At 32.3% G+C, this 15022-nt stretch overlaps 2 protein-coding genes across 2 annotated transcripts; both read right to left on the minus strand.

Moving 5' to 3' along the window:
- Positions 1-5143: 5143 nt before the first annotated feature.
- On the minus strand, positions 5144-10020 carry LOC106775565. The gene is made up of 9 exons (XM_014662711.2): positions 9837-10020; positions 9138-9303; positions 9006-9043; positions 8164-8233; positions 8018-8086; positions 7898-7923; positions 6872-7754; positions 6707-6756; positions 5144-5447 (listed from the first exon to the last, which is right to left on the minus strand). The coding sequence occupies exons 1-9, from the start codon at positions 10018-10020 to the stop codon at positions 5302-5304; spliced, it is 1632 nt and encodes a 543-aa protein (XP_014518197.2). The 3' UTR covers positions 5144-5301.
- Positions 10021-10707: 687 nt separating this feature from the next.
- LOC106775649 lies at positions 10708-14050 on the minus strand. Its single transcript, XM_022787247.1, has 8 exons — positions 14013-14050; positions 13700-13884; positions 13329-13342; positions 13184-13220; positions 12411-12481; positions 12123-12224; positions 11834-11888; positions 10708-11096 (listed from the first exon to the last, which is right to left on the minus strand). Exons 1-8 carry the CDS (start codon positions 14048-14050, stop codon positions 11044-11046), a joined length of 555 nt encoding a protein of 184 aa, XP_022642968.1. The 3' UTR covers positions 10708-11043.
- Positions 14051-15022: the final 972 nt, after the last annotated feature.

Below are 15022 nucleotides of genomic sequence, written 5' to 3' on the forward strand. Positions count from 1 at the left end.
CATTGCATTTGATTAGATTGTATTTTCTTAGACTCTGTACTTTATTTGATGTTGAAATACATTTGAACATGTGTTTGTTATGTTGAAATTGAATTTCTGTACATGTTTTTATATGCAGGTCTGTTTTTGTGGTAGTGGATATCACAAAAACAGACCTGCAATTTTAAAAAACTGCAGGGGACTATGCCGCGGTTGTGACCTGAATCGCGGCATATACTTTTTCGTTTTAATTTTTTTTTTAAAAAGAGACATATGGCCGCGGTTCTTGCACTAACCGCGGCCTATAGTGGACACTTTTTGTCGCGGTTGAACCGCGGCATATAGTGGACAATTTTTTTTTTTTAAAAAAAAAAAAGATTTAGGCAGCGGTTCTTTGGACAACCGCGGCAGATTGCGGAACTTATATACCGCGGTTGTAACCGCGGCCTAAAGTCTTTGACTTACTACCGTGGCTGAATATGCCGCGATTCGTAAACCGCGACCTATAGTGAAAAATAACCGCGGTAAAAGCCCCTCGCTGCACTAGTGTGGAACACTTAGCCCACCCCAAGCTACCACACAAGGCTAACTGGCTAACACGTCACTTGCCAAGGTAAAACTTCCAGACTAAGACATCATGATACTCTCACCATATGTCTCACCCCTCTCTACTTAAGAATGAATGATTATTAGAGTTTCAAGATAATCCCCAAGACTGAGCTCCTACAATAATACACACTACTTGAAACAACCATTAAGAATTTCCTCCTTGGAATTCTTTTCCAATCACAATTCCATAAATATTACTAAACATGCACCAAAGTACTAAAAACAATTCAACCTCAACATGAAACAAGAGAACAAAATGCACAACCAAAACTAGTAACAGGGCGTCAAGTGCCAACACCACTAGAATAGTGGAGCTCAGTGCCAAAGATACCACTCAACGACCCTAAGAACAACTATTCTAGGGTTTTACACCGCTCAAGGGCCAAAGGGAGTGCTCAAGGCCCAAATAACAGTGGGCTCTCCGGTTTGGCAACGCTGAGCACCACTTAGAGCTACTCAATGTCAAATACAACAACCTATTTTTCTAATTTTGGTGCACCTTGGACTTATCTAAATGACCAATTTGGGTTCTTTAACACTATGATTGATACAAAAACATGTTTATTCGATGAAAATTGAGTACCACATTGCTCATTTGGTTAGAAACAAGATACACTAGACCAACTCAACCACTCAAAAATCACTATAACCAATTCTACACTTTATAAATCAGAATTTAACAAACTAAGGATCTAAACAAGTCACAATTGACTCAAAAACAAACCACAAACCTTTAATTTTAAGACAGACTCACTCCTTTAGATTTTCACTTGTTAAAACCACTAAATGAACCAAAAACTCAACTTATTGACTACTTACCTACTCAATAACAATTTTTTTATTAACTAGAAGTCTAGGCAAGTTTTAAATGACTCTAAAATAGACCCAAGAACTCAGTTTCTCCCATTTGACTATTACCTCAAATTATCTACTATCAAAAACCCATTTTAGACTAAAAACCAACCTATAACTCAACATATTATCTACTTCCAAATACCACATCAATTTTATACAACTTACACTCTAAAACAACAACATTCAAAAGATCATACGAGTATTAATTTGCAATCATTCATGGCATCATGCATCAATTAGGCAAAAGTCACTTATCACTAAACAACCATCTAAAATGAAAACAAAATCAATCGAACATCAACCTTACAACCTAGCAACCACAATTCATACTTATTAGTTCAAAAATAAAGAAATCATTAGCTTCCCTTATCTGGTGGAAAGCTTAAATGACTATAAAAAGCAAACAACCCATGTTTTCGCTTAGATAACACAACTGATCGATATGGAACAAGAAAAGAAGATCGAACAACATATGCGGAAAAATACATTTTCATGATTTTTAAAGCAACATAAACAAAGGAAAAATGAGTAGAAACTAACTGATCGAATGGTGGTAAAATGTTCACTGTCATGATCACCTGGTTTCCTCTTAATCGTTAAACAAATGTCTCAAGAGTTAGAACTTAGAAAGAAGGGAGAATGAACTCAAAAAACGAATTTTAAAAAAATAATAAGTGTATTATATTATTGAATTTTTAACATTGAAATAAGTTTATCTCATTATTTTAAAATATTTATTAATTCTAATATTCTATTTTTTAAGTTATTGCACATTTACTAATTCACTTTTTTATGAGAAAACCTTAATTCCAAATATTAATTTATAAGATTTACCTTTCTCAATCATACAAATTTTAAGTTTAATTAGACATTTAATTTATAGTATAATATATTATTTTAGTTTATTAATCTTCTTCATTTGAGTTCATGAAAACTAAAAATAATTATAATTCATTTATACAAAGAACAACTAAATATTTTTTTAGATAAAGACTTTTTAATCATAGAAAACCAAGTCAAAATTTAAATCTAAAATTTATAATTAAAATCTGTTTAAATATTTTACTAAAGACACACATGGGTGAATCCAGAAAGTGGAGAGTTTGTAAACATGCCGTTTATTTTAAACATGTAAAAATATAAGTATGGTACTTGAAAGTAATATATTTTATATTGAAGAAACAATACTTCAAAGATTAAACATGAGTAAAATATATAAAATTTATTGTAGTCAAATATTCAACAAATTTAAGCATTTTTATAATGAAATCGATATGAATAAAAGATTCAATGATTGAAAAATAAGTTTGTAAACAAGTTGAAAAATAATTGATGAAAATCAATTATGTTAAATACTCTGCACCCTTCTTTTGCCTTCCGCCCTCATTCCAAGAAGAAAAAAAGGAAAAAAAATATATAATATGATAATAATTAATGAAAGGCAGCATTGGGTGTGAAAATAATTGGATGGAATCAGATAACAGGAATGGCAATCGGCGGTACCAACATCATATTGGATTATCTTTTATTTTTTTAAACTTGTTCCTTTTCGGCTACACACATTTTAAAGACATAATTAATATATTTTATTTAAAATGCTGAAATTATAAATATTAAAACATAAAAATTACACTAATTTGACTCATTCCTTAAGATTTCGCTTTAGTTCCTATTGGTCGTTGGAAAAAACTATAACATTAAGAAAAAGTTAACATACTAATAAAAGTTTTATGGATTAAGCCTAATTCGTGGATTGAAAATGTGAATCAGGTTAAAACTGAGATTTAGTTGAGATTAAGTTAAATAATTTGTTTAGATTGATTCAGGTTAGATTATGTCTAATTTAAGATAAGATTAATAAAATTTATTTAAATATATTTCATGTTAAGCTAAGTTGATTAAACTCAAATGTTATGATAATTAAACCTAGATGAAAGAATCAAGATAAATCAGTCTAAGTCAAAGATCAAGTAAAGTTGACATAAGCTAAAAATCAAGACAAATTAGCTTGGATCAAAGGTCAGTCTGAAATTGTTAGATTGAAGAACCAAATTAAGTGGGTCCAGGAAAATGTTGATTGTCAACCCATGCTAAGCGACCTAGGCCAAAAGTTAAGTCAAAGAATCGAGTCAAGTTGACTTAGATGAAGGCCAAACCAAGTTGACCTGGACTGAAGGTTGAGGGGCATTCATATAGGTTGAAAGTTGACTCGAGTTTATAGGCTAAAGCTTGAGCAGAGTCTATTTAGACCGAATAATCGAGTCGACTGTGTTAAAGATCAAGTTGAGTTGGCTTAAGTCAAAGGTCGAGTCAATCCCAAGTAAAAGTTCGAGCCAAATAGACCCAAGCAAAATATTGACTCAAGTTTGTCTAGGTTGACTGGCCCAAACCAAAGGTTGACCGACTCCACTACTATAAAAAAATAGAATTATCTACTAATAATTTATTGTAGATTAAAATTCGTAAATAATTACATACAAATACTAATGCATGGAAGAGATATATCAACAATTGTTTTTTTACAATTGGTAGTATTCTACAATCGATACATATTAAAACAAGATAAATTGAGGATTTTTGGACTCTATTATAAACTGAAGCAAAAAGGTCATATACGTATAATCATAATATTTTTTGTTTCATACATATCATTGAAATCGGTAGGGTTAGATGAATCGAATCATGTATGGTCGTAAAGATAATGAATTCGAATTTATTTAACTCAACAATGAGGTTATTTCAACAATTGAATCACTTCATCAGATAAACAAAATAAAAGTAGATATCGAATCTTATAAGTTTAAGATCAACTGAATTAAACACATAGGTATCTACGGATTTCTTTTAATCGCGTTCAATTTTAAATCAATGCTTTTATCATTCATAATTTCACTTTATATTTTGTTTTAATCATATAATAATATATTGGCATTTGAAGTTAAAACATAATTAAAATATAAATAAATTGGTTAAATAGGAGTTTCATGTCAAATTTTTACCTCCCATATTTTGTTAAATATGATGAAAATGAAGATGGTACTCTTTATTTAGGTTTTGATACGACCATGAATCAATATGTAGCCTAATTAACTTTACGTTTTCAGTGCGACAAAAATCCTTTGCCTTTTCGTCATGATGAGCTTTTGCGTTAAATTAGAATGAGTTTCTTTTATTGAGTTTATAGATTTCATCTGAGTCCTAGACATCATCAAGTTGGTTTGTGAATAAATGTATTACCTATTAACTAAATTCAATGTATTAATTCATAAGTAGTCATTAGAGTAGTATAATGTGCTAGACAAATTTGTCATAATTACATAACTAAAAAGATAGTTTAAAATAATGATACTAAAGAAATATTTTCTTTTAACAAAAACACGGAATACTGTCGCAAGCAGTACTATAATGTTTTAATAAAATTGTTAATTTTCGTAACTACTGCACTATATATAAATAGAAATAAATTTTAGAAAATTTATGTCGCTAATAAATCATTTTTCAACAAAACGTAGAATACATTCTCTAAACAAGCCAATGAAATATTCCATAGTTAACTTAAATTTCCCCCTAAATCTCTCTCTTAGTACTTTTTTACGACTCGTACGTATATCTGAAAATGTGATCAAACCAATTTTAAGTATTAAATATAGTTGGGATGTATACTTAAATTACTTTGAGGAATATAGTTTATATTAAAATGTGAAGAAAAGAACGATTTTAGCAACTTGGCCGAGAAAATTATCCATATTAGGAATGGTCGCTTTGAGAAAAAAAAGATGATTTAATGTTCCTTTGTTCACGAGGCATCTGAAGAGAAATTTTATTGGCACTGCTATGTTCAACGAAGGCGTTACTGCTTCAGGTAGGGGCCTCCTTCAATACCTTCTGAATATGCAGAAGCTGAAAGACGAAGCTTTCAAACATCACCTGACCTGACAAGCTAATTTTATCATTATTATGTTTTTCACTCTTCTTTCTTTCTTCAGGCAACCAAAGTTGCATATCTGTAAAAAGAATGAAGTTTGGCATCTCCATCACATAAGGTGTGCAAAAAAAACTTAAATATTTAAATTACATCCATACTGACCCATTTTAATCAATTAGTTTCATATTTAAATTCATATATTTTTATTTTAAGTTTAATTTAATTGGATTTGGAGATTTTTTTTATAGTAAGTAAAATTAAATGTTATTTTGAAGAACTTGTTTGGTGAAGATTTTAATTATTTTTTAATTCATAATTAGAGATTTCTTAGTCGATTTGTAAAATTTTTCTTGAGATTCGAATGAGGGACATAGTTGAGTCGGTCTTGAATGGGGTATTACTGATTCTACTTCATCTAAATCATTTTTAATTCAACATTGACTAAATTATCATTCAACAACACAACCTAGATTTAGAAATTATCAATTAGGTCTCAATTGAGACTTTATTGGTTTGGTCTCCACTTAAACATCATTAGCACAACTTCAATTAAGATATTATTAGCCTATTTACAAATTATAAATTTATTTTTAATCCAAACATGACTTATTTAAATGTTTAAAAGTCTGACATAACCTCATAGTCTTATTTTGTTGTTTTATTTATGAACATACCTACAAACAAATCAATAAATTTAAATAGGTTATTAAACCTAAAAAGGATATATATATATATATATATATATATATATATATATATATATATATATATATATATATATATATTATTAACCTAAAAAAGATTAATATTAAATAAAATTCAGCAAAAATAATCATTATATTATATTAAAAATAGGGTGACATAGAAATAAAAATGCTTATATTATCCCATGTCAAAAAAAAAGAAATTTTTATAATAAAAAATAATTAAACTATACATAGAAGGAAAATAATAAAAGTTTCATTACAAACATTAAATACTTTTGTTCTCAATTTGAACCATTGTTAGTCACTATATTATATTTCTTTTAAAATTACCAATTTAATCTTGAAAAATGTCTTAATTATTTACTAAAATATATAAAAATTAGATTAATTCATAACTCAAATTCATAAAAGTGATAGATTCGATTTTATTATCAATTTTATTCAAAATAAACAGATATGAATCTAAATTAAATTGAAAAAAAAATCCAAATCCATTTAATTTTTGGACTTCAAATTCAACTAGAATTCATATTTGACAAATATTAAGTTTTTAAAAATTCAATGGATGCTAGCCTCCCAATTCATTTCCAAAGCAAAGAAATTAGATGGATAAAGAAAATGAATCACATACCTTCGTTTGAAGTTTTACATGTAAGAAGAGTTTCAGCTTCGCAATTGTTCCTGGTGAAAATTCAAGTCCCCTCAGTATATATCTGATAAGAAGTATTATGACAGTGCTGACCCTGCCACCAGGGCAAGAGAAAAGATATAGATGTAGAATTAAGAATAGACATACTTTCTTTTATCTACTTGACTTTCTTCTTTGTCGGGTATCTTCAGTAATGATGATATCTCCTCCACATGACCCGAAGAGTCAGCTGTTACACGACACTCAGTTGCTGATGCTTTTGGATTTGTGTCCTCTGTTCCTTCACATTCTTGCTCATGATTCTTCAAAGATGGGGCATCTTCTGGTAGTTTCTTTTCAGAGGACAATTCATCATCTCCCATGAAAACATTTTCTTGATCAAAATTTTTGCGTCTGTCTTTTTGCAGTTTCACTTGTTTATCGCTTTTGCTAACACTTTCCTGCCCTGACATATCAGTAGATGAAGTCGCACAATGAAAACCTCCAGCATCCTCAGATTTTCCTTTTAAATGAAAATCTGGAGACAAACTTGGGCTCGTTGGCCAGGAATCAACATTAGGGAATGCAGCTGAGCAGTCAAATGCCAACTTTTGAGAGTCTGCACGAGGTGCAGTTTTATTAAATCCACCAAAGCAAGGACTCGCCTTGTCACTTAATTCGAGGGTATTAAAGACGTTAAAAGGATCTTCGATTCTATTCTTGGATCCGAAGACTGTAAAATCTGTCTCTAAATCTAGACAGAATGAGGCGGCAACAGAACTTTTATCAAGTGAAGGCTTTCTTTCCTCAAAGTGCCAACTGTTACGTGACCCCAACTCTTCCCGGAGAATAGAGTTTGAAAAATGAGATGGTACTCGCTTTGATGAGTTTGGCATACTTCTGTACTTTTCGTCCTTGGTACTGTACCTATTTCTAGAGCTACAAAAAGCATTTCTATGCTTTCTAGGGCTTGCAAAAGCATTTCTATGCTTTCTTCTGTTCCCTCCTGTCAATATTATTGCTGGTGAATGCGCGGTGGAGTCACCCCTCACTGACACAAAATGAATATATTCCAATTAAGAATAGCACTTATGCCTTATGAATCAAATAGATCTACTAATCATATGCATAACCCCAATGAGTTTGCTTTTGGGAGTCAAAAGAGACGGAGAGAGAGAGAGAGACTTATATTACCCGCAGCGCATGAGCTTGACTCTTCGCTGACAGAAGGTACACATACAGTCAGACAAGATGACCATATAAAGGAACAGAAAAAAAAAATGATCATGAAACACAAGAGTATTCTGGTTTTACCTCAGCAAGCTCGAATTATCCCTTACATCTTCTGGAACGAAATTTTGTGCATTGAAGTTTCCATCTAATCTATAACATCAACGACAGCAGAAAAACATAAGAAAATGTTCATCTCATTGCAGAGCTTCAAAGAATAATGTTCATACCTTGACCTGCTAGCAACATAAAAGTTAAAATCTTCCTCTAATTCGTCTTTAGAAAATGAAGACCGTGGTTCTGAAGATAAAGCAAAAGCATAAAAGAGTAAAAACACCATATTGGAGTGATTTATAAATCGTTACTTGCGTCATGTTTTGGACTCAAACCAATCAAACATAATCATACATGCCAGATGCTCATTACATGACATCATATCTATGAATAAGTGGGTCTCATTGACTATCCATCTAGCAAACGAAATTTTGACCATGAGCAGTTAAAACAGGTAAGCGCGGAATTTAAATACGAAAATGAGTAATAAATTGATACACTTAATGATTCGAAATATTTCATCATTTTCCGTTCTTTTTATAATATGTATCTTCGATCATACTTAGATTTCTCTCTTTCGCTAGGTGTCAAATAGTTTGTGTCCAGCACTAACATTCAAGTACAACACAACCACAAGAACTGTCATGAGGTCTTTGTGTTTGTAAAAACATTTACATATCACCTAAATAGTTAGTCATGTTAATTGTGATCACACATGCATAATTGTAACTCAAATTGATTTTAACCGACAGTTGTATCTATTGACTTTCTAGAGAAAATAGGACATAAGGTTCCCATTATGTTCATGAAGGGTAAAATGACCTGGTAATTTCTAAATTTTCGGTGCATGGCATAACAGAAGAACAGAAACTTACGGTCACGGTAGCGAATTAATTAAAATAGGTAAAGCCGCATAACTTAAATTATCTTGTCAGTGTCATTAGTGTTTCATTCTAAGAATAATCTTTAAAACATTGAAGTAAGGTTATATTTGGTAGTTTAAGGAAGCAAATTGTACCGCCCATATCCATCTGTTTCATCGCTACAGCTGAAGACCTGCATAGCCATACATACAACCATCTTTAAGTCAAAAATATCATTATGGGAAACAAGGGAAGGTGCGCTCTACCCTCTCTAGTATAGAAAATACCATTTCTTCGGCTTCGGCAGTAGGTCTTCAAAAGCATAGTTCTCCATTTTGTAGGTTCCACTTTTCGATAATTCAGGAGATTCAGAACCCATTTGAAAAGTCTTCTTACACGAGGTATCATATCTCATATCGTTGTCAAAGGTCTCATCAAGGAAAACTGAACATGCTATATTCCATAAAAGGCGGAGAAACAGTTTTTCAATAACCGAAAAGAGATAGTCATGTCACTTACTGCAAAGCCTAAATATGTGACCGATGACCAGCTCTAGTCTTTACTACATTAAGTATGGTAAAATCTAGACGATTGTGGTTGGTCCAGATAGATAGGTTTAATTGAATCATTGACTCGCGATTCACAAAATCCATTAAGCAAATGATGATATGGTCAATAGCTCCAGTGCTTAAATATATATTATCTGATTCAAATAATATGGTCATTTCTGAAGTTTACAAGTTACATGCGTTTCCCGTTTTTTTTTTCATTCCTTTTCTTAGTTTACAGTTCTTCAGTTTTATGTTTCTTTTCATCTGTTACTGCTACATGTCAGATATTGATGAATAACAAATAGTTACCATGTATACAAGAAATCGGTTGAAGTTATTTCAAATTCATTTTAGCAAAGTGTCAGGGAACAAAAGTATTGAAAGAAAAGGAATTAGATATAACAAATAAGAAGGAAAAAAATAGTTATAGATTACCATTCCACAAGTCTCCATCACTATTTTCAGTCTTGTAGAAGAATTCTTCCCTATCGGCAGAGCCATTTCTGTTATCAATGTCATAAAAATGATTGTCGTTTCCAACAGTTGCTGAGCTTCGCCTTAATTTGTTAAATGGGAAGTCCGAAGAACTGATAGGCGAGACCTTGATATCTTGCACCATTGTATCCTATAATTAGCGTCACAATGTATAATAGCATAATTACCCAACATAACTCATTTTGAATTAAATTAGGCAGAATATAATGAAAATTATTGGAAGTCTATCAATCAGGGGAACAATATTATAGGCTCAAGTCCAGCTGTGATCAAATCAAAAGACTAAACAGGCAAAATAGAATAAAAGATTAACATTAACAGCAGTAAAAAGTTAACAAACCCCTCAAAATTTTTAAGGGATACTATGTAAAATAAGTGGCATGGGCCATGTTAAGGTTGCTGCCTTGTATCCAAAAGCTATAGGCACCTTTTATTGAGGTGATTAAGAGACAGAAAAAAATGAGAATATAATTTGAAAAAGGGTGAAGCGGTAGAGAGTGTGTCATTTTCCCTAATATCTTTAATCATATGATCGTTCCCAGTAATTATTAAGTCATCTCTGCTTAACCGACAGATCCGTCGCCTTAATCATGATTGTTTCTAATTAAAATACAACAACTAAGTGATGATTCATTAAGCCAACTCTCACTGGGTCATGGTAATTACCGAACTCTCCGAAGTTTCTCTCCAAGAACCCAATATAACACACACTAATCTGACTTTTCCAAAGCAGCAATCTCAATATTGTGCATAAATATCATATTATCACTGAAGATTGTGAACTAATTTATGGCTCGACTAATCAGCGCTCAATAACTTTACGAACACAATGTTATACAATTACGTCATTGTACCCTGCCAATTAATGATCATCAATTGCAGACTGAATTTTTATTCCATGGAAGAGGAATAAAATAAAATGAGATATAATTATGAAAGTACTTTAATAAAACAAGAACTCGTTGATTTTTCATGATAAAACAAAAAGTAGAAGACTTATATCAGTTCAGGTATCATTAATGATTGACAAGGAACATATAGCTACAGAAAATGCAGATAGGATTATGCAAGTGTGCAGTGTGCGTAAAGATGATTTTTTGCTTCACCACTTCAAGTTCAATGTCAGCCAGCTCACGGTTAACTTTCTTCAATTTTGATCTACTTCCATCCTTCTGCAATGGAGAATAACTATATGGGATTCTGCAAATAAAAATTTCCAAAACACATACACAAAAAAAATCAATCTTTGTAAGCCAGCGAAATTCTTGAATGCTACTATCGATTTTTTAAAAGAACAAGTGAGGTTATGTTGTTCGTTTAAAAACAAAAAATTGTGATTAAGCCTACCTTTCATGAAACTGAAGGGACGATAGCCCCAAACCAAACATTTACAAAGTGGCATAAGATATGGAATTTAAAAGAAGAACACCAACTATAGGTAACACCTATTGTTTTATGAAAAACTTTATGCATTTTTAAACACTGAAAAATAGGATAGAAGTAAAATCAAAAGGGCGGCTATCAGATGGCAAACACCATCCTTCTCTCAGACAGCAATGGGACCATTGCTTTTTGTTACAAACAGGCGACTGGTAGCAATAAAATCTACCTTTGTAGTATTTGTTAAAGAAAAAACTTACTAAACAATAAAAAACGGGCATCATTATTCGTAAACAATTTAACATGCCTTGATGGATATTAAATAGTAACAGGTCATGTATAAAATGACAAATGTTAGACATGTGCTTAACTAAAATTTTCATAGATGCGTGAGATGATATGGTGATAATGTGAACTGAAGAAATTTTCGACATTGCAATTAAATGAAGATATTTAGCCACAGTCATTCAACTGGCAAAGTAGCACCAATTTACAGAGAGAAGAAACAAAAAAAAAAAAAATAAATAGAATTATGCAAAAAGCATCAATTTAATTACCTAGCACGTTGCTCTGGCGAATGAACTGGCGTCTCTGTCCCAACTTTACCCAGGCCTATAAGGATTCAATTAACATATATACATGGAAAGAAAATGTCAGAGTAAAAAACCATTTCATAAAATTGTTTTTATGTAAAGTTTCACTTTATCTGAACATATTTTAAATCAACTAAAAGGGATATATCCTTACATGTTAGTGGACGAGTATACAACAATAGTCATAGTGATCCAACGAATAACGAAATATGAAACTGGAGGCGAACCAAGATGAATGAAAAACAATATATACCTTCAAGTGAAAAAGAAACATGATCTTCGCAGGTCGGACACTTTTCTGCAGTGGCATTAGGTTCATCATCACACACCAAATCAATAACAGAAAATTCCGAGTCTGAGAACAAGGACAAACCAATGGTGAGAGGAGGCCGGCTGAATTTGAATGTAAAGATAAAGGTTCAATAAATTCCATTGCAATGGCCTCCAAAGCAAAATATGCTAAGATATAATCTAAAATTTACTAAAGCAAGAAATACATTTCCAACATATGTTTAATGAATATCTATAATATGCTACTTACATTGATCGGATACTGTCTTCCATTGATTCGGGAATCCATTAAAGGCAGTATTGTGGTGATCGGAAGAACTCCTGTCAAGTTAAAAAACAAAAAAAAAACTATCAATTTTTCGAAAGCTGTGAAATAAGTGGTGTTATGTGAAACAAATACGTAGTGGTGGCAGGTTAGCCTAAGAATACCAAGCCAATACATTTAGAAAGAATCCCCTTGTAATTTTTTTTTTTTTCTATATTCGTTCAATTCTAAAAAAGACAAGGAAACTAGAGCGAAGTCAGAAAAGTCTAGAAGGAAACCGTGAACCAACCACGGGAAAACAAATGAATAAAAAGTTCGGTTCAGTTTCAAATTCTGTCATTTGGTTTGCCTTTAAATTTATTTTGAATAGTTTCATCTAGAGTTCTGAAAATTTTGAAGCCAGACTGAACCAACTCGATTAATAAAAAGATTACAAGCTTTTGATCCACGCCAATCTAATTCCTGCATACCCATAAAAGGAAAGAAAAAGACAATGAACTCAGAAAAAACCAGCGAATGTAATGTTTTCACATTTCCTTCTAGCTTCGTTGCAGACACCTTTTTTATGTTTGCTAGCCATGGATGTATTATTATGTGGAGCAATAAGTTAAGATGAAACAAGTGAAACAATACCTACAAGTAGGCAATGCAATCCTTCTCCAGCCTCATAAGAACCCCTTGGTTCCATTCAATTTCTCTAAGACTAACCAATATAATAATATAGAAGAAGGCAATAACAATGTAAAAGTATCACTCACTTCCGTGATGTTTCAGTCTGGCGGCACAAAGGTGCCCCTGCATATACATTCATTATATATTTCACATCTTAGTTCCAAATTGCATTTAAATTGAACCAAACAGACTTTACAGTTTTTGCGTTGGCTAATGTACTAGATCACGTACTTGCCTCTTCGAATCTGAAAGAATTTACTGTAGTATCCATATTGGTAAACATTGTTGGCTGATCTGTTGAGACATTGACTGGCAGGGTAGAAATATCGATGTCTCCATCGTCCCTCTCTTTCGTTGTTGTACAGTTAATATGGGGGGGAATTGGTAATTTTACTAAACAAGACATAAGCAAGAAAAGAAGCATAGAGTCATCAGGACAAAGCAAACAAAAAAGACGCTGTATTAATTGGCTGTCCTTTTCCCTGCCAACGTGGTTGTAGTTCAGGAAGTTTTTCAGAACATGAAATAGTTTAGACTACCTCACCAAAACTCAGGATTAGCAGCCACAAATCTGTTATGCAGAAAGAATATCCGATGCTTACCCTCCGGACAAAATGGATTGCACTGCTGAGCTTTTGTTGACAAGTTAAGCAAATTAAGAATGTCCAGAGACCGATGTTCCTTGAGGCTTTGTCCACTTATTCCTGGACTATCATAACAGTTATCTGATCCCATCATATGCAAATTTTGTTGCTTACGCTTTCTTTGTTCAAAGTATTGCTTCTGCCTGGTGGAAATAAGGAGTTCATTACAGTTCCACAATCTAACCTACCAATTTCAGCAGAAGCAATCTTCCCAGCCTCAACCAACCAAACTCCATATAGGTTTGTAACTAACATAACATCAAATTTTTACCTCTTTTGTGTAGACTTCCTTGACTGAAAATCTCCCATCCCGGCGCCAATGATTATCATGCATCAATTAGATAGAATGTTTGGACATCGGAAGAAAAATTAACATCATTCAATTTATTTTTTAAACAATTCGCAATTTTGAATGGCTCGTCACGCCAACTACGTCAGCTAGCATAACATGAAAATCAAATTTTTAATTTGCGCCAGAGGCAATGACTAGTATTTTTTACTTTCATTTTTTATTCAGAAAACCTAGTGATTTCCAAAAACATCTACAAATGCAAAAATTCAGTGGTCCTATAGGATACTGTTAATCCTTCAAACAATACACATATTTTGTTTCTTCCTAATTACACATAATATTTCGATTTGATTGAAATTATATTGCAATATGCAACTAGCTCATTTAAATTACAGCAAAACTCCAACTCACAGTAGCGACTTTCCGCCTGGATCCTCCCATCCATTGCAACATCGTGCAGCGATCTACAACCTCACACGAAACAAAGCCGAACCGCAACATTCAAAAAATCGCGTTCGGAATTTCAATTGAAAAAGTATAGTTCAAAAAAATCAGCATTATCATGAAATGAAATTCTAAAAGCAAACATGGTCTCAGATAGAGAGTTTTCAATTACAGAGAAGAAGAATGATACCTGCAATGGCGAATCGAGATCTGAATTTCTGTTTCGGAACGTAGTGAAGAGAAAATGATCGTTGAAAGGTGGAGTTGAGAATCCCTTCGTTTCCGCGAAAACCGAAATTTTGAACTCGAATGCCACCGCGGGAAAAAACTGTACCCGATGCTATATAAAGAAGTTCTTTTAGTACCTAGTTAGTTTATCTAGTAAAGTTTTAGGTAAAATTTACTTGTTTTATCGTAAGTTTTTCTTCTGCATTATATTCAGAATTTCTGAGTGAACTTTGTAATGTATGTTATTGTGATAAGTAAAACTGTGGAATCACGTACAATAGCCAAGAAATTTTGCTAGCATATTGGCTTGTGTCTCA

Source organism: Vigna radiata, chromosome 10, assembly GCF_000741045.1.
Source record: "Vigna radiata var. radiata cultivar VC1973A chromosome 10, Vradiata_ver6, whole genome shotgun sequence".
In the NCBI taxonomy this organism is placed as follows: domain Eukaryota; kingdom Viridiplantae; phylum Streptophyta; class Magnoliopsida; order Fabales; family Fabaceae; genus Vigna; species Vigna radiata.